The sequence below is a fragment of the Sus scrofa genome, chromosome 9, assembly GCF_054392235.1.
Source record: "Sus scrofa isolate SSC_HxYL_T2T_F1_AM1 chromosome 9, Sscrofa_HxYL_maternal_Yorkshire_Landrace_v2.0, whole genome shotgun sequence".
Taxonomy (NCBI): Eukaryota; Metazoa; Chordata; class Mammalia; order Artiodactyla; family Suidae; genus Sus; species Sus scrofa.
Window position 1 is genome coordinate 90,412,440 of NC_139391.1, and position 20,036 is coordinate 90,432,475.

At 38.5% G+C, this 20,036-nt stretch overlaps 3 protein-coding genes across 4 annotated transcripts in view; 2 read left to right on the plus strand and 1 right to left on the minus strand.

Moving 5' to 3' along the window:
- LOC106508298 (uncharacterized) overlaps positions 1-20,036 on the plus strand; it is a 74,676-nt gene that overhangs the window by 30,473 nt on the left and 24,167 nt on the right. The window lies entirely within an intron of this gene.
- SOSTDC1 (sclerostin domain containing 1) lies at positions 2,742-6,941 on the minus strand. The gene is made up of 2 exons (XM_003482678.5): positions 6,667-6,941; positions 2,742-4,118 (listed from the first exon to the last, which is right to left on the minus strand). Exons 1-2 carry the CDS (start codon positions 6,869-6,871, stop codon positions 3,703-3,705), a joined length of 621 nt encoding a protein of 206 aa, XP_003482726.1. The 5' UTR covers positions 6,872-6,941; the 3' UTR covers positions 2,742-3,702.
- The window catches only part of LRRC72 (leucine rich repeat containing 72), an 89,966-nt gene continuing 85,386 nt past the window's right edge, over positions 15,457-20,036 (plus strand). For both annotated transcript variants that reach the window (XM_084977169.1, XM_084977170.1), the window contains exon 1: positions 15,457-15,608. The gene's annotated coding sequence lies outside the window, so the exon portion shown is untranslated. The remainder of the gene's footprint in view (positions 15,609-20,036) is intronic.

Here is a 20,036-nt window from a genome sequence, read left to right on the forward strand (position 1 = left end):
TATGGATTTTTTCATTTGTGTACGTGCTATTAATTTTTCATTCTTGTTACAGATATAAACATCTATCTCTATATATCTAATATCAATATAAATATCTATCTATCAAATTATCTGCTATCTATCAAACCACTTAGAAAAAGCCCTTTATCCATATTGGTCAAAATAAATTTGATAAATAAAATTTTTATGGCTAAATATTATGCATGTAAGCTAGAAGTCAGACTTGGCCAAAATGATCATCATCATTTTGAAATGATAGTTACTAAGGCAAAAATACAATTATGCAGAGTTTATTTTTATTTTTTTAGTTTTTTTGCTTTTTAGGGCTGCACACGCAGCATATGGATGTTCCCAGGCTAGGGGTCAAATCAGGGCTGTCGATGCTGGCCTGTGCCACAGCCATAACAACTCGGGATCTGAGCCATGTCTGCAACCTACACCGCAGCTCATGGCAACGCCAGATCCTAACCCACTGAGTGAGGCCAGGGATCAAACCCACAACCTCATGGTTCCTAGGTGGATTCGATTTCCCGTGCCACGAGGAAACTCCTGCAGAGTTTAATGGATTAAAAAATGTGAGTCAACTGGAAAAAAAACAGAAACTGAAATATAACCAGTAATTGAGATGCAAGTGCTTTTTAGAAATTTAAAATAACTACAAAGTTGCTCTATTTGTATCCTATGTCTTTCTTATTGATTGCTGACCTTCTCTTGTCATTTGATGTTAAATACTATTCAATGAATGCATCACATGAAATATGGCCTGAAATGAATCAGTAAGTTTAGTATGACCATGAGAAATGGATCCAACTCTTGACTTAGCACAGATGAGAAATCTTATGTATAATGTTCTTTTATTCCATTTCATTTTTTCTAGTACATTCACTTACTAAACATTATTAACAAATTAATGATGATTTTAGGGTTTTATCACCAAAACCTTTGTTTCAATGCTTTATTAGTAAAAGGAAAAACGTAGTCTTAATTGTGAAGCCATTGTCAGGTCAACTCCTTTTTATGCCTCAAACCTTAGGACACACTAATTTTTACTATTATATCTAGGGCCTACTATAGAAGGTGCTGTTGTGCTGAGAAGGAATACATAGCTAAAGTGTCTTAAGTTTTCTGCTATGTTAAATGTCCCATATTGAGCAATAATGAACAAGTAAAATAGATAAATGAAATAATATATTTTTGGTATATTCAACCTATAATTATTATGAATGTTCTTTCTATTGACATAATGATATTGTATAAATAGTTTAGGATGCAGTTAGAGTAGAAAATAAATCAATAGTGGACTATAAATTATTATTTTATTTTATTTATTATTGTAAAGTTGAGAGAAGTTTTCTTGTGTTTATGTGTGTTGAGACTCTTCTAGCTCTCAAAGGGAGGGAACAACATTAAAGTCTTTATTTTGCTTACTATGTTTTGTGTAATATACATGTGACTTTTGGACTGTAAGTACAAAAAGAGTAATCTACTACAAAAAAGCACTAAGGACTCTTTCATACTCAAGATTCAAAAAAAGGAAAACCTGCAGTTCCCATCATGGCGCAGAGGATACAAATCCAGCTAGGAACCATGAGGTTGTGGGTTCCAACCCTGGTCTTGCTCAGTGGGTTAAGGGTTCAGCATTGCCATGAGCTGTGGTGTAGGTCGCAGACATGGCTTAGATCTGGCGTTGCTGTGGCTGTGGCGTAAGCTGGCAGCTGTAGCTCCAACTAGACCCCTAGCCTGGGAACCTCCACATACCACAGGTGTGGCACCAGAAAAGACAAAAGACAAAAAAAAAAAAAAAATCTTATCGACACCTAACCAAACCTCTTTGGTTTTCTTCTCTTGGAATGCTAGGCTCAATCATTGATTGAATTAACACATCAGCCATTTAATTGTATAATCTTGTTCAAGAATGATTAAAGTTGGGTAATATAAGGACATATCAAAACTTGAAAATATTGAAAGGCCAGTTTTTGTTTTCTTTGTTGTTCTATTTTTTGGTTTGGGGGCCATGCTACAGTATTCAAAGTTTCCCAACATATGGTAGTGATTTCTTCACAATTCCTTTCTCAAACATAGCTGTACATGAGAATCACCTGGAAAACTTTTGAAACTGCTGATAACTGAGTTCCATCTTCAGAAACTATGGTGTAGATTGGATGGTAGCCTAGGCATTCGATTTTATAATGTATCTCCCCCTGTTGATTATAATGAGCAGCACACTGGGCATCCTCGTGTATATATAAATATGATTTTCTTTTCTTTTCTTTTCTTTTGGTCTTTTTTTAGGACTGCACCCAATGGCATAGGCAAGTTCCCAGGCTAGGGGTTGAATCAGAGCCACAGCTGCTGACCTACACCACAGCCGCAGAAACGCCAGATCTGAGCTGCATCTGTGACCTACACCACAGCTCAGGGCAATGCTGAATCCTTAACCCACCAAGCAAAGCCAGGGATCGAACCTATGTCCTCATGGATACTAGTCAGGTTCCTTACAGCTGAGTCACATTGGGAACTCCTAAATATGATATTCTTTTTACAAATCACTGCTGGTTTGCCACCCAACTTTTTCACCTCGTTTACTGAAATAAACGGCCTCCCTTTCTCTTTCTTTCCTACTGCGGAATTTTCTATCAAAACTTGAATGTGCCTTATTAAAAAAAGCAATTACTCTGGTACATTTATTCTGTAATTTCTGTAAACATGAACCTTTTTATACATGTTAGAGACAAGGACAATAACTTTTTGAAGTGTTTATTTTGGTTAAAAGAAACTGATGGAATTGAAGGTCAAGTCAACTTCTCATTGCACAGATTGAACAAGAAAGCATTACATATTTCATCTTTACAACACATCTGATTGATTTTAAAAGATTCATATTGTTGATAAAACATATATGCAATAAGGAGACTAAAATATTTATTTTACATATCTACAGCATGTATTGTCATATTTCTAGATCAACCACAAATAATACAAGAAAATATTTAGGTACATGAAAAAGCTTCAAAACATAAAAAATTAACATTTAGAAAAAAATCACACGTGAAAGCTCATTAAATAATAACATTGACAAATAAATAGTTAATCAGCTTTACTTATTAGCTGCTGCCATGCATTTCTGGCATTCCATTCCAAGCGAGGGTCAGCATGCAGGGTATAATTTCATACTATGAGACTGTAAAAAGCTACAGGGCTTATTTTTGAAGTGAAATGTCACAAGGTCTTTCACTCTTTCAAAGGGAGATCATTCTTGGCTGCTAAATTGTTCCCATGAAGATCATCAAAAAAGCACCTTTAACTTTTCGATTTTGAAGAAGTTTTGTTGGGTAGGTGGGGGAAAATGGTTTGGGAAATGGAGGGTAACAGAGAAGCCCTTTTCTGTTTTGACAAGTAAAGATTCAGTGATGTGTATAGTATCACCAGTCTTTCAAGAACCATGAGGAATTAAGTACTGCAGGATGCGTGGAATTTAAATGCAAATCACACTCATGGAAATGCACACATCCTGAAAAACTTGAAAAGGAAAAGCTATTCCCAAAGAAGTTCCTGATACTTAGGACAGCTTGCTGGGTTTGATCAAAGCAGAAAGCATATATTTCCAAGTAAGAAAATAGCAGTGCCAGGCTTGAGTCTTCCAAGCAATCAAATCTGTAAAGCAGATGGTTACTAGTCAGTCCAGTTTAGAGAGTCTGAATTCTAACTCATGCTGTGCTTGCTGGATTTGCTGGATCTTTTCCGCTCTCTGTGATGTGGGGCTGGCTTGGCAGGCGACATGCTCTCGAAGTTATGACTGGACTCATTGTGCTGCCGTGTGTATCTCTTGCACTTGCAGGCGGTGACCACTGTGATTTTGTAGGTGCGCGTGCTGCCATCTTGGCACTGCAGCTGGATTCTCTGGGTGCGCGTTTTGTCATTGACACACCTCCACTCCTGGGAGCTCCTTCTGCTCCAGTACTTTGTTCCATAGCCTCCTCCGATCCAGTTGGGGAGCACTGGTAGGGGCAAGCACTCACCAGCACATACCAGCTCCTTTAGAGGACTGATGCTGGTGCACTGGCCATCAGAGATGTATTTGGTGGAACGCAGTTCTCGGCAACCTACTTGAACTCGAGCTGCAGGAAAGAAAAAAATGTGCATCAGACGCAAAAAAAAAAAATGGACAGGTTTTTGTTTTGTTTTTTTTTTTAGATAACCTGCAATGACAAAAATCATGTCCAAATGATGGCAAATTGCCAGATAGGATGTGAACACTTATTGTATTTCCACGTGCATGGTGGTAAAGAAAGATCTCACGAAAATTATCAGCTTACGTGGCTGTAGATTTTTTGGAATAAGATAAACTGGGCCTGTTTGTTTGTTTGTTTGTTTTTTCATCTATAACATTAGCTAATTGTTTAGTGGAGTATTTGAAAAAATTCCACTTTCTTAGTCTTACTCCTCAATAAGGATTAAACAGCTGTTATTTTTATGCATAAATACTCATTACACATAAATATTACATATTCTTTAATGAGCTAAGAAGGTGTATACTATAATGTTCTCTTACTCACTGGTCATATCAGTTGATGTCTGCAAGTGCTTTTAATTACGTTTAAAAAAATCTATTGAGAAAATGTGGAAAGTATTTAAACATTGTGTACAATGCAACCCCTAATATTTTGTTTCAGTTATAAAATTCAGCTGCAGAGAAGCATGCATACCTATGTGTACAACGTCTGATATTTCATATATCAAACTTAATAACTACATTTTAAACATAAATTCCCAAGTTATCTTTTAAAAATACAAATATTAAAATGTTTGAAATGCAAAATGTCACTATAGCTCAACATTTAAAGAATATAAAAGCCCCTAAATCAGGAACGTATGGTTGCCATAACAACTTGGCTACATTTCCATGAATTTTATGGCAGAAAAATGCCTGCCTAACATGTCTGATTTACAACTGTGAAAGGAATCACGGTGTTCGTTTCCTGATTCTTGGTCATGGCAAACTTTTTGTTTAGTCATTTGAATTTGATAAGTATGTTCTCTAACTGGCTGTTTCTTGTTACATGCCTGATGTAATTAAAGCAAAAATGAATCTTGAAATTTTTTAGTTTTCCTTTCCATTCCTTTGTTATCTAAACTTGAGGAAAATTGCCTGTAACAAGTTTGAAAAAAAAAATCAGCCTTGTTAATGAGAAAAAATATATATATTTGCAGTATAGACTGCTGAAATTAAAAAAATAGAAATTAGAAGGGACACTGAAGTTGTCTTCCACAGTATACTGAAAGCTAATAGGAAATACCAAATTAGGAGTTTTACTTCATCTTGGTGCCATAGTAATTATAAGGTGAGATATATAGTCTAAAGGGATGTGATAGTTCTGAAAAAAATATACATATACATACATCTGTGCAGATAGATTGTGAGATTAAAATTAAAGTGTAAACTAGCTGTCCATTCAGCATGCTCTGGTTGGTTGATTCTGCTGCCTTCCTGCAGTTCACCTTCCTGCAGCTGCCTTAGGAATGCACCTGGAAACAGCCAGAGATGATTTTGACCTGTCTAGCTTTTTGTTCCTGTGTATATAGAGATTCGGCATTTTTGCAGTGACAGTTTATTGACAATGAATACCTACCACATTGCTCAGTAATCTAATAATAATCAGATAGTTCCTGTCTTTATGAAAGCAAGCATCTTCATGAAAGTTAAAACATCTTGGTTTTCTTAGAAAGTCATTAACAGTCATATTCACTTTGACTTTTTAGAAGTCAAAACCCCTTTTTGCACCTGAACGGAATTGAGGAGGAGCAACAGATTTGTGTAAGATTTCCTGTGCACTATTTCTCTGAGTCTCTTAAAACCTGGTGAACTCTTCTAAAGGAAAGGAGTAAAGAAAAACTTAGAGGAAGAAATTTGAATCCTTCTAGCTTGTGGTTAGTGTGTCAATTAAGCAAAGAGAAAAGAAGAAAAATACTTTCTCTACAAGGTATTATTGTACTGTCACTATTTTAAGCCTCTAAAGTTATGAAAGTCTCCCTGGTCTTTCACAAAAATATACAATTACCTAAATTTTGATCTAGTTAATAAGGAATTATTTCAGAAAAAATAAGCTTCTCCTACATTTTTAGCTTCATCTCTCTTTCTCAATGATCATCAAAACTTCAACTATTTCACTAGACATATTTTAGAAATAGATGTGAGCAACATTTTTTCCTCCCAGAAAGTGCCTTCTTTTTTCCCCCTTGTAATTTCCCATACATGCCTTGTTTAGTTAGCTTTATATACATTACAGAATTGCACAGGTCCTGAAGTAAACAGAAAACATCCTGAATGTAAACTATCTAGAACAACACTTTTTTGTAACAATTTTTTAAAAACTTCTCATTTTGCATGATTTTAAGGAAGCGACAGTTTAATTTCTTGGAAACATTTTTTTGGGGGGATGTTTGAAAACTTAAGTCTGTGCCTACATAATCAAATCACTGTTTCAGTGAAGTTAACTTTGTAGGGAAGAATGCCAATCTACACAAGCAGCAGATTACTCCCAGATTGTTTAGCTAACAAAACATATATGGTTCAGGTTAGTTAGCAGTGAAACAATTCTACAGGAATGTGAGCTAAGGCTACCAAATAAGAAAAAAACCCAATCCATGCAAGTAAAATGCACTTACTGTTCCGATCCAGTCCAGTGTTACTGAAATGCCTGCCTCCATTTCTGGCTTGATTCATCGTGCTGTTGCTGCTGGTGTGTGCTGGAACAGGTTTAACCACATGTGAATAAAGGATTTCTGTGGCATCATTTTTAAAAGCCAAACAGCTTTTCATGAGGATGCATGCAAGGGGAATGAGATAGAAATGAATGGCAGGAGGAAGCATGGTGAGTAGAGGATTTGCTTGGCTGGAGAGCTGGTTAATTCCTTTCCCTCTGCTTCTGCACTGTAACTGTGAAATTCCTCCTCAAGGTTCCCTTTATATATCCACTGAGGTTTGGCGTTCATTCAGGTGTAAAGTTGTGTAGAGCTTCAGAGTGAAAACACAGAGAAGGGGTGGGATCCCTACATGACCCTGCAAAAGAATTTTACCAATGGAAGAGAAGACTACAGAAAAGGAGGAGCTTGGTATACAAATTGCCTGAAATTTCAGGGTTGGACTTCATTACTCGTCTGTGAGCTGAAGCAGCCAGGCACATTCTATAGCAGCTACAGACTCTCTCTGTCTCTGTCTCTGTCTCTGTTTCTCTCTCTCTCTCTGCTGTTTCTTTTCCTAAATCTAGTTTACATTTGGGTTTAATTTAAATGAAAATATGCTGCTGTTCATTTGAAGAAATTTACATTCCCACAGTCGTTCTAAATTTGGGGTAGGGAGGGGGTTTATCTGCGGATAACAGGAGGAACTCAGGGATTTAAATGTTGTAGGACTTGCATGAAGCACTTTATTAGTTAAACATATCTTGTTTCTCAAGATGCAAGCCACCTTTTTTTTTTTTTTTTTTTTTTTTAAAGTATAAGTCACAGAGCTAAAACTCTGCCCCCTGGACACACTTAAATAATGCAGCTTTGATCTGCATAAACTGCTGTGCTGCTAGGTAACTTATTGCCAGGGGTTCTCTGCAGAGAATAATGAGCATAGCTCTGTCTGCATTAAAGTAGCTAACATCAATTTTCGTCTTTAAAATATGACATAAGCATTACATTCATAGCATCATTTTACATGAAAGAAAACCATTTCTGACAGATTATTGTTTGGCAAATTCAAAATAATTTTTGCAAGGTTTTCATTTGCTGCAGAACACATGTTCTACCTGTATTTACTAAACATTTTGTTCCTTACTTCCTTTGGCTCTGCTACTCACCTAAGAAACATGGTAGTTTTCAGAACTTCTTTATCCATACATACTGCAGTTGCTCTCTTAATTACTAACCAGGCTGCTGATCTCTATCCTTAAAACAATTGTAACATTCCACCTGATTGGTGGGGCATTTTGATTGGAACAAAAATTTTGAATCTCTTCAATTTTAAATCCATTTTTGCCCTTTGTGTGGCTATTAAACTGACCTGATTAACTTTGACCGATTGTAAGCTATTCATATGTATCCATCCGTCTGGCCGGCTGTCATCTATCAATCTATCATCTGTGTTTTTCCACAGTGCATGGCACTATTGGCATTCTGGAATAGATAATTCTTTGTTTTGGGGGGCTGTTCTGTGAGTTTAGCCGCATATCTGCCTTCTACCCACTAGATGCCAGTAACACCCCCAGTATAATCAAAAATGTCTCCAGACATTGCTAAATGTCCCCTGAAGCTAAAGTCACCCCAGTTGAGAACTACTTATTATCTATCCATTTTTCCATCTCACTGTAAAAACAAAGAACTAAGAACAAAAGACTAACTAATAATACTAAGAAATTATTGTTCTTCTTTGGGAGAAAAATGTTATTGTGGTTTTTTTGTTTTATTTATTTATTTATTTATTTATTTTCATTTTGACCACGCCCATGGCATGTAAGAGCTCCTGGGTCAGGGACTGAACCCAAGCCACAGCAGTGACCTGAGCCCTAGCAGTGACAATGCCAGATCCTTAACTAATAGGCCACCAGGGATCTCTGGTACTGTGGTTTTGTTTAAAAACAACAACTGGGAGTTCCCTGGTGGTCTAGTGGTTAGGATTGGGTACTTTCACCACTGCAGACTAGGTTCAAGCTCTAGCCTGGAAACAGATCCCACATCAAGCTGCTGCATGCCACAGCCAAAGATATAAAAAATAAATAAATAAAATAAAAAATAAAACTTCACCTACTTCTCTTTTAAAGGTGTATACTGAAATAGTTCTAGATAAAATAATATGATGCCTGAAATGAACTCTCAAAATAACATAGGAGGGGAGTAGTTAGGGGTGTGAGTGGGGATAGTATGATTGTTGTTTGGGCTGGATTCTGGATATTCTATTCTGTTTACTTTGTGTATATTCAAAATTCCACATAATCAAAATTTTAAAAACTAAATTCTCAAAGGTCAATTTAGTGTTTACTGCCAATCAGATCCCTATCTTAAGATTTCATGTAGTCATTTAGTCTAACATCCTTCTTGGAAAATAACATATTTTATTCTGTGCACATGGAGATTACACACCAGGCATCCTTCAGAAACACTATTTAGAATTCCTTACCCTGCTTATCATGGGACTTGATATTAATTACGTGAAGTATGTTAATATTAACCACCATCTGATAGACCAAATTCCTGAAGGAAGTAAGAGGGTCAGAATATCTAATCTATTCCCCCTTACTATTTTCTTGTCAGGAGAAAGAGATACTTTAATTTGCAGTTAAGTGTTAGGTTGGGCTAATCTAATTGACCAAATCAACTCATAATTATTAAATCTGCTCTGAACCTAGTATTCTATAGGCTCAGCCTTAAGATATCACCTGAGGAACGGAGACTGTGTTTGTTGTATGTGGACAGGAAAGTCAGTTCTTAGATGTGATTTCTATGATTAGGTTACCAAAGTACTGTGACTTCCTGTCATGCTTGCCTGCTCTAGCTGTCTCACTTCTTGCTTCAACGGAAGCCAATTACCATGATATCTCTCCTATGGAGAGGACCACGCAGCATAGAACTGATGTCTCTTACCAACAAAGAACAGAGGCCCTCCCCCGGCCAAAAGACCCAAGAGGACCTGAATTCTATCAACAACACATAAGTGAGTTTGAAGGCAAATCTCCCCACAGCCAGTCCTTCAGATGAGGCTGCTGCCCTGGCTTAAGCCTCAACTGCAATCTTGTAAGAAACTCTAAGTCAGAGGCACTCACAGGAACTGTGACATAATAAAAGTTTTGACTAAGTTGGGAAAATTTGTTACATAGCCATATGTGATTAACACAGTATTATTGGCTTTAAAAAGTGAAGACATATGGAGTTCCCATTGTGGCATAGCCAAAATGAATCTGACTAGTATCCATGAGGATGTGGGTTCCATCCCTGGCCTTACTCAGTGGGTCAGAAATCTGGTGTTGCCCTGAGCTATGATGTAGTTCATAGACGAGGCTCGGATCCCATGTCGCCAGGGGGCTGTGGTGTAGGCCGGCAGCTGTAGTTCTGATTCTACTCCTAGCCTGGAAACTTTCATATGCTGAGGGTGTGGCCCTAAAAAAAAAAAAAAGGAAGAATATATAGTAATTAAGCCATTCATTTTGCAAAGAATGCTAGGGCCCTGAAAGCATCAGATGAGGAATCATTAAATACAGTGACTGAACAACTCTTATTCTTTTGAGCAAGCTTTGAAACTTATTTTTCAGTCCTCAGCCAAGTCATCAATGCGGTGCCATTATTAATAATTAAAGAATGATACAGGACTTCCTACTACTGGTCTGATATGCAAAAACTTCAAAGTAATTTAATATTCTAAATAATATGATTTATCATGTGACTCCTGGCACAGGAGTCAGCAAATTTGAATTTGAATTTCATTTCTACCATTTACAATCTGTATAAACTTGGATATATTTCATGAAACTATCTAAGTCAGTTCCTTCAACTGTACAATATGACCAAGCTCATCTACCTCACAGAGAATAAGAAAATATTAAAGTAGCTAGCACAAAACCTGGCCCATAAGAAACATAGAAAGAGTGGTCATGGAATATGCATCTAAGACTGCTGTTTCTCGTTAGAATCTTTAAATTTAAAAATGACTTTGAAAAAATTACAAGTCTCGAATAAATGCAATTATCCTATTTAAGATGGGAAGCAAAAAGTTATGAGAAGGGGAGTTCCTATTGTGGCTCAGTGGAAATGAATCCGACTAGTATCTATGAGTATGTGGGTTCAATCCCTGGCCTTGCGCAGTGGGTTAAGGATCTGCTGTTTCTGTGAACTGTGGTGTAGGTTGCAGACGTGGCTCGGATCCTGCATTGCTGTGGCTGTGGTGTAGACTGGCAACTGTTACTCCGATTTGCCCCCTAGCCTGGGAACTTCCATATGTGGCAGGTGTGGCCCTAAAAAGCAAAAAAAAAAAAAAAAGAAAAAAAAAGTTATGAGAAGGGAAATTGTTTAGCTTTATTGAATATGAAATAATACATAAATGTTATTTCATTAAGAAAAATAATTAGCCTGACATTGATCTTTGACAGAAGAATCAGAATAAATTCTTGATTCTTTACTGATTGCAGTGATGAGCTCTATATGGTCCTCTATGGATTTAAACTATTTTCAGTGGTGTTCCAGGTCATAATACAGAACTTGTTAACTGGGAAAGTAACCATCATGATTTTAGAAGAAAATAAAAACTACTTGCAGAATCTTCATGCATAAAAATCCTTAAAAAGAGGATGGGCTAACATACCACATGTATTTCATATCGACATGTGTTGAGACAAGAGTTTTTTTTAGATGCTGTAGTCCAGGGACTGCAGAGCTGAATGAGGTATGGAATTTTTCCCTCCTTTTCCTAAAAGCTCCCGTTTAGAATTCCACTAAAGGGGTCCCTTTAACCCAATGTTACTGTACCATTTCTTCCTCCTTTATGGACTTTCTTAGTTGTCTCTGCATTTTTATTGTTTTTTTTGTATTCTTTTTTCCATTATAGTTTATCATAGAACACTGAATATAGTTCTCTGGGCTACACAGTATGCTTTTGGTTTTATTTGTAGAATATATATTCCTTTTGTTATAAGCTGTCTCAACAGAGATAATACTTATTTAGGTAATGCTGCTTATAATCCAGTGTAAACTGTTATAAAACCCAAATGGAAATCCCAAATCTGTTGGCTATATTTCTAGACGGAATGTCTCAGTCATGCCACTGCTGACATTTTCAGCTGGATAATTCTTTGTTGTGAGCTGTCCTCTACGATGCAGGATGTTTAGCAGCATGGCTGGGTTCTACCCACTAGAACCTACAGCACCTCTCTCGCCCCATCCAAAAGACCTCCAGACATCACCAGATTATCTGTGGTGTACAAAATCTGCTAGATTATAAAGTACTGGTCTAGACAAATTCTCCGGTAAATTTCCTAAAAATGCCAGCAAGCTGCTGTTAAGGAAAACCTCTCAGGCCTGCTCTAGGGAGCAAGTTAGAACAGTAGGGATAAGGCTCCCTTCTGATTGTACAGACTAGGGAGAGTGGTAAGTATCCTTTTTACTGGCATTTGCTACCTTATTTAGTAGGAATTGTTGTCCTTACTCTGTGCTTTTAGTCCACTCAAGTCCCTAACCTCAATTTGACCAAGGGTGGCAGCATATTAAATATCCTGCCCCCAATGGTGGGTAGGAGCTAGAATTAGTTTTGTTCCACAAGCCCGATAGTTAAAACCTTGTTTTATCTGGTTTTACTTTTGTTAGATATGCAAATTCTGGGCCTGCCCTCAGGCCAGAATCAGAATTCCTTGCAGTAGAACCCAGAAACCTTGTTTTAAAGAGCTCTCCAAGCAATTCTTATGTGTGCTGAAGTTTGAGACACACTCTTCTAGAAATGCATATGCCCTCTTGACTGTGGCCTGTCCTCATAATCTCCATCAGAGTCACCTCATATATTTTAACTGGGCTTCTACTTCAGATTCTTCCAGTTTGCATGATCAGATGCAAACCCTGCCCTAAAGCTCAGCCCAACTGGCCCAAACCCAACCCCATATCCTTTTCCTGTATTTACTTATCCCCAAGGGCTCTGTGTTCTCCGTGTCCCCCAGTGACTGTTTAATGCTTTGTCCCACAGAGATGGTCACAACAATTACCACCTACAGTGATACCACTGCTCACTAGAAATTTTGGCAGCCATATCTGATTCTCTCAGGTATGAATGTTAACCTAGATTTAGGCAAAATACTTCAGTCACTGTTGGTTTGGATTGCTGTCTACCAGTGTCTGGAGTATCACACAGCCAAGTCAGGCTCCTAGCCCTGGCAACATGCAGTCTGGCTGCACTCTTTCCAGAGGAGTCTCATATTTAAGTACCAATGGGTTCCATGGCCATGTCCATGTTGATTATGACATAACATCATCAGTAGAGACTTAACAGTTGACAGGTCCCTGAGATGTCAGAAAACTGGAGAACAGAGAGAATTTAGCAGAGCATTTGGCTCAACAACACCATAGTGTTTTCTGGGAAATAAAATTGTTACAGGAATTTCTAATTTTAATTCTGATACTTTTAATGAAGTTATCAGCTTCTAAGTTAGTACAGATGGTGGCTGTGGTGTAGATGGTCCCACAGTAACAACATAGCTGAAGTGAAGGGAATGCGATTCAGAATATGGGAAACAAGTTTTATTTATTTATTTATTTTTTGTCTTTTTTGCCATTTCTTGGGCCACTCCCGCGGCATGTGGGGGTTCCCAGGTTAGGAGTCCAATCAGAGCTGTAGCCACTGGCCTATGCCACAGCCACAGCAACGCAGGAATCCGAGCCACATCTGTAACCTACACCACAGCTCACGGCAATGCCAGATCCCTAACCCACCGAACAAGGCCAGGGATTGAACCCGAAACCTCATCGTTCCTAGTCGGATTTGTTAACCACTGAGCCACAACGGGAGCTCCATGGGAAACAAGTTTAATCACATCTATTGGAAAGGGAGATTGGAGCAGATCATTGACTATAATCCTACTTTGTAGTTTTAGAGGTTTAGACATTATCTGGTAGACAATGGAAAGCCATTGAAGGTGTGTGTGGGTGTGTGTGTGTGTGTGTGTGTGTGTGTGTATTTTTATTTTCACAAAATGAAAACACTGTGTAATTTATGTCTAGGTAAAGCGGTAGAACATTTCCAGTATCCAGAATTTCCCTCCCTGTCCTATCCTTTTAACCAATTTCTTCCTCCTCCCTAAAAATGTAAACTACTTTTCTGACTTCTGACACCAGTTATTAGCTTTACTGGTTTGAGAATTTGATTTAGAAATGACTTTTTACGTTGCTGCAGACTATTGCATTGCATGGACATCTACAGTATATTTATCCAGTCTAGACTGAACTGATTCCAGCCTTTAGCTGTTATGAATAATGCTTCTATAAACTTTATTGTACCTATTTTTCAATGTATATAGGCATATATTTTTGTTGGATATACATCTTGTTGCAAAATAGATGAGATATAGGATGTGTATATGCTCAGCTTTAGTAGGTAATATCAAGGAGTTTTCCATGTGATTTTATTAAATACAACTTCTACCAGTCCTGACAAATGTTAAACAGAGAAAGCACAAGATCCATATGATGTTTCAGGAGAATGAATCTAGCTGCCGTCTGTAGGGATGGTTTAGGTGTGGTTATACTCAACATAGGAAGGGAAAGCATAAGATCCTGAACTTGAAAGAAAGAGAAAAGGCTAGGACAGAGATTAGAGATACTAAAGAGGTAGGTTAGAAATGAAGTCAAAGTTTTAAAGCTGGATTATGGGGAGACTGAAGTGTCAGGAGAACCAGGGTTGGCAGAGTTCAGAGTTTAATAATAAGTTTGAATGAGGTTAGGGTGCTGATGGGAACCCAGAAGTGTCTAGCAGATACGTAGAATCAGGGCTCAAGGAACCTGTGCATTGACTGGCACCTAGGTATTTCACTACAATGCTTTCCTATAATATTATCACAATAAACTTGGTTTAGAAACCCATTGTCATATAACACTGTCAAATACCGTCAAATACTGTCAAATAGCATTTTCATTTCTGTGTGTACTGTCTGTCACCTAATTATGCCACAAGGTTTTTTGTTTTTGTTTTGCCACACCTGCAGCATGTAGAAGTTCCCAGACCAGAGATCAACCTGTACTGTGGGACTCTCTACACCATAGCTGTGCCAGCACTGGATCCGTAAGGGAATTTCCAAGATTTTTAAAGTTTAACTCCCTCCTTTAGTAGCTCCTTAATAGGATGAAGTGTTGTGTAGATGTATTTATGTTACCACCCTCCCAAGTCAGTCCCCAACAAGGATCCTTCTGCCCAATGTCATTTGAGCCAAGAGAACAAGACAGAATTTGGTTCGAAAGCCAAGTGCTTTTTTTTTTTTTTTCTTTTTTTCTTTTTAGGGCCGCACCTGCGGCACATGGAGGCTCCCAGGCTAGGAGTTGAATTGGGGCTCCAGCTGCTAGCATACACCATACACAGCACTGGATCCAAGCTGAGTCTACAACTTATACCACAGCTCACAGAAAAGCCAGATCCTTAACCCACTGAGCAAGGCCAGGGATCGAACCCGCATCCTCATGGATACTAGTCCGCTTCCTTAATCTCTGAGCCACAGCGGGAACTCTGGAAAGTTTTAATCTTTGATCAGAGAATGGAGCTGCAGGAGATCCTGATCTAGAGCAAGCACTGGTCCCACCTGCTGTGGGCGGAACTACTCTAAAGGTTCTCATAATCAGAGAGCAGGGGGCAGAGTTCTAGCAGGTGAGATGCAGCTGTGGTGCTCGGCTGCTGACTGGTCCGGACGCTGGGCGGGGCTCAGCGTCTCTGCACGTGCTCGCCGCCATCTTGAATTGGAGCGTCACCCTCAGGCTTGTGCTGAAGTGTGGGCTGCAGCTTTTCGTTGTGGAAATTCTGGTTTGCAGGGCCGTGTGTGAGGCCTCTGCCTACAGCATTCTACCAGCCAGTGGAACCAGACTAAGCACAAAGGAAAAGAAAAAAGGTTAGACTTTATTATTATCCAGATTCTAGCTTTAGGCCGCTGACTTAATTCAAGGCTTTATCATTATTTTCCTAAATTGGTGTTTTCACAGTTTCTTAACAGATCTATTGGCTTCTGTTCTCATTACCTTAAAATGTACTCTCCACAGTGAGATTCAGAATTATCTTTAAAAAAGGAAATCTAGGAATTCCCGTCATGGCTCAGAGGTTAACGAACCTGACTAGTATCCATGAGGATGAGGGTTTGATCCCTGGCTTCGCTTAGTGGGTTAAGGATCCGGCGTTTCTGTGAGCTGTTGTGTAGGTCCAGACACAGCCTCGATCCCGTGTGGCTGTGGCTGTGGCTGTGTCTGGCAGCTACAGTTCCGATTCGACCTCTAACCAGGGAAATTCCATATGCTGCAGGTTCAGCCCTAAAAGCCAAAAAAAAAAAAAAAAAAAAAAAAGGGCGCCGTTTGTTCCTTTTACTTGCAGTACAAACACCTCCATAAGCCAGCTACCCTCATTTCTTACCACTCTCTTACTTAACTTTTATGCTTTGGTAGTAGTTTCTCATGCTCATCATTCGATTGGCTTCTTCCCATGCCTTTCTTGCCTGTAAATATTATTTTTACAATTCAAAACTCTACAGCTTTTTTTTTGAACATACAGACTTAATGAGAAACAAGGAAAAGGACAATCCGGGCAAAGGAAACTTTTCTGAACATGCAGGAGATGGACCTCTGAGAATTATGTGTACTACACTTTATTTATTTATTTTTTTCAGTGATTTTTTTTTTGTTTGTTTGTTTCTTTTACACTTTAAAATAATATAAAGGGGAGTTCCCGTCGTGGCGCAGTGGTTAAGGAATCCGACTAGGAACCATGAGGTTGTGGGTTCGGTCCCTGCCCTTGCTCAGTGGGTTAACGATCCGGCGTTGCCGTGAGCTGTGGTGTAGGTTGCAGACGCGGCTCGGATCATGCGTTGCTGTGGCTCTGGCGTAGGCCAGAGGCTACAGCTCCGATTCGACCCCTAGCATGGGAACCTCCATATGCTGCGGGAGCGGCCCAAGAAATAGCAAAAAAGCCTAAAATAAAATAAAGACATTTATTTTAATTTCAGTAAAATCGTGTGATTGACATTTTTGGCCCTAACATATAGAAAAACACATTTAAGATCAGTAAAATAATTTAAAATGTAATATATGAAGCATTAAAATTATAGAACAATGTATAAATACAGATTTTCAGCATGCAATATTTATGTAATTTATGAAGCTTGAAAGACTACTGCTTTCAATTTTCAAATTTTCTGAATATGTATCCTTCTAATACTCTCATGCCATTAACAAGAAATTAACATGATTACTTAACACTTATACACATTTTAAAATGTATTGAACAAGTACAAAAATTATTGTATTGTGGAAAAGATTCATCAGATTTCTATCCTTTAAAAATTAGGGCTATAAAATTGTGAGAATAATATATGCATGTTGTAAAAAAATGTCAATAATTTGTTAAGTAGAAGGATAAAATCCACCTTTCCAATCCTTTTTTTTTTGTCTTTTTGTCTTTTTGCCACTTCTTGGGCAGCTCCTGCGGCATATGGAGGTTCCCAGGCTAGGGATCTAATCAGAGCTGTAGCTGCCAGCCACAGCCACAGCCACAGCAACGCAGGATCCGAGCCGCGTCTGCGACCTACACCACAGCTCACGGCAACGCCGGATCGTTAGCCCACTGAGCAAGGGCAGGGACCGAACCCACAACCTCATGGTTCCTAGTCGGATTCCTTAACCACTGCGCCACGATGGGAACTCCCCCATCCCTTTTTTAATCCTGTTCTTTGGAGATAATAACACTTAGGAGTTTCTTGTGATGTTTTCCCACATCTTCTACATTTATAAGCACATTTAAGCATAGGTGGCTGTGTGTATATGTACAGGTATATATATATATATTTTTTTCACATGGACTGGCTCATGATATACATATGATTTCTCAAATTACATTTTGTAGTTAATGACCTTTCCTATATTTTTCTGTCTCAGAATGTACAAAGTTACCTCATTCTTTTTAATCCTTGCATTGCTTGGATGTATGGATTTGATACAAAGTACTCATTCAGCTCTCTGTTAATGAACATTTAGGTGGTTTTTAGATTTGCTCCTGTATAATTGTGGCAAGCTATTTGTTTTGCATAATTATCATTTTTATCCCCATGTCTTTCCCTTTTCCTTCATCCAGGTTGTTGAGGTGGGAGTAGAATTGGGCATGGAAGAGTGAGGTTGGGGGTGTGTGCTTCACGAAAGACCAGAAGCCAAGCCTTACTCTCTAAATGTCCCAGACAGGTGGCTAGGCTTCAGAAAGTCACTCTAACTGCATTCAGTAAATGTTTCTATAGGATGAGTAATTCCAGCGTCTTTGTGCCTAAAGGAAGCATGAAGACTAGATGTGAAGAGCTCAGTAGTGACCCGGGGCAATGACTGCTAATGAACAGAGCCTGGAGGAACCTCACCAGTTTCTTGGCCATGTGGAGGAAGCCTTGACAAGTTCTTATTAGGGGGAAAAGGAAGGAATAAAAGGAAAATGAGGGGGAAGCTTCTATATTAAATTGATTTAAGGAGTTTCTCTTGTGGCTCAGCAAGTTAAGAACCTGGTATAGTGTCTGTGAGGATTCAGGTTCCATCTCTGGCTTCGCTTAGTGGGTTAAGGATCTGGAGTTGCTGGCAAGCTGCTTGGATCCGGCAGTTGTCATGGTTGTTGTGTAGGCTGGCAGCTGCAGCTCTGATTTGACCCCTAGCTGGGAACTTCCTTGTGCTGTAGGTGCTGCCCTAAAAAGGGAATAAATAAATAAATAAATAGATTAAAGAATCTAATGAGGAGTTTGCATCGTGGCTCAGTGGTTAACATGTCCGACCAGGAACAATGAGGTTGCAGGTTCAATCTGTGGCCTCCTTCAGTGGGTTAAGGATCCTGTGCTGCTCTGAGCTGTGGTGTAGGTCACAGATGTGGCTCGGATCCCGTGTTGCTGGGGCTCTGGCGTAGGCTGGTGGCTACAGCTCCGATTAGACCCCAAACCCAGGAACCTCCGTGTGCCTTGGGTGGGGATCTAGAAAAAAGGAAAAAAAAAAAATATATATATATATATACACACACATATATATAATGAAATAACAATATGTATTTTCTTTGAATATCTAAGGTTCTAGACCAGGACTCAGGCCATTTTCATAAACATTTAGCTATATCTTGATATATTTAAAGTTGCACATTATTACAGAGGATTTTTATCCATAGAACACAATTCTTTTTCATTGATTAAAAGAAAAAAATTCCTATTTGAATTAATGTTCTTTTATTTTGACATCGTTAATGTGGAATTTTGTGATATCCACTTGTTGTTTCATAATATAATTCCAACAAAAATAAACCATGCCTTTATTATAGTCTTGAGTTGTTAAGGATTTATTATATCATTTTAATGTCATACTAACATCAAACATAATTTATAACACATAATATGAAGAGACAAAACTTAATAGTTTATTTTGAAGAGGAAAAAATATTTCTTTTTGGAAAAGCTATGCTTGTACTTAGGCCATTCAATTTTTGTTTGCCTTTGCTTTTACCTTTAATTGGTACTTTTGCAATCTTTATTGAAGTCTTTAGCCTGGTTTAAGGTTGGCAAAAGATTAAGTCAATTAAAAACCTCATGGAAACAATTTAACTATTATTCTCTAATTAAGAAGCATTGATTAAAATTGCTTTTAAAAGGAAAGACGGAAAAGATCCTTAAAGTGTCTTATGGCTTAGAATTTTATTATGTCAACTAACAGTTTACATTGTCTTGAGGCCTAATTCTCTAGCATGTTTATATAGCAGTTGGGGGCTGTTGGCCCAACAATGCATGGGGAGGCGAGGCTCCTCTGACAAACAGCCAAAGAAGAACTTGAAAGAGACTAGGGGAAGTCCACTCCTGCCAGGACATTGCAAGCCGTTTAGTGACCGTCTCAATGTCTGCTGGTTTTGTTGCCATACTTGGTAGTCCTGGGAATCTGGCTAGTCTCAGAAGTTGAGCAAAACAAAGTACAACTGTGCACAGCCACGCCCCAGGGTGACTGTCTCCAAATACCATACAAGTCCCAGGCTGAAGCACTTGAAAGGCTTGTATCTCTGCAGATCAAATCTTCATAAGACTGAGCCTTTAAAGACAACCCTTAAGCACATAAATGTTGTCATTTACAGCGCAGTTTCAGCGCTATTTTACCTTCCCAATTATAAAGGTGGCTAATGCACATGATAATTACAGTTCCTTAAAATTTATTCACTCTTGAGCAGATCAGCTCAGAAATGTTGGCACAGTTTCAGGGTTCCTTAACAACTGCTTGCCAAGCCACTCTTTGATCCAGTGAAATCATCATATGATTCAAAACAAGGCCTACAGCCT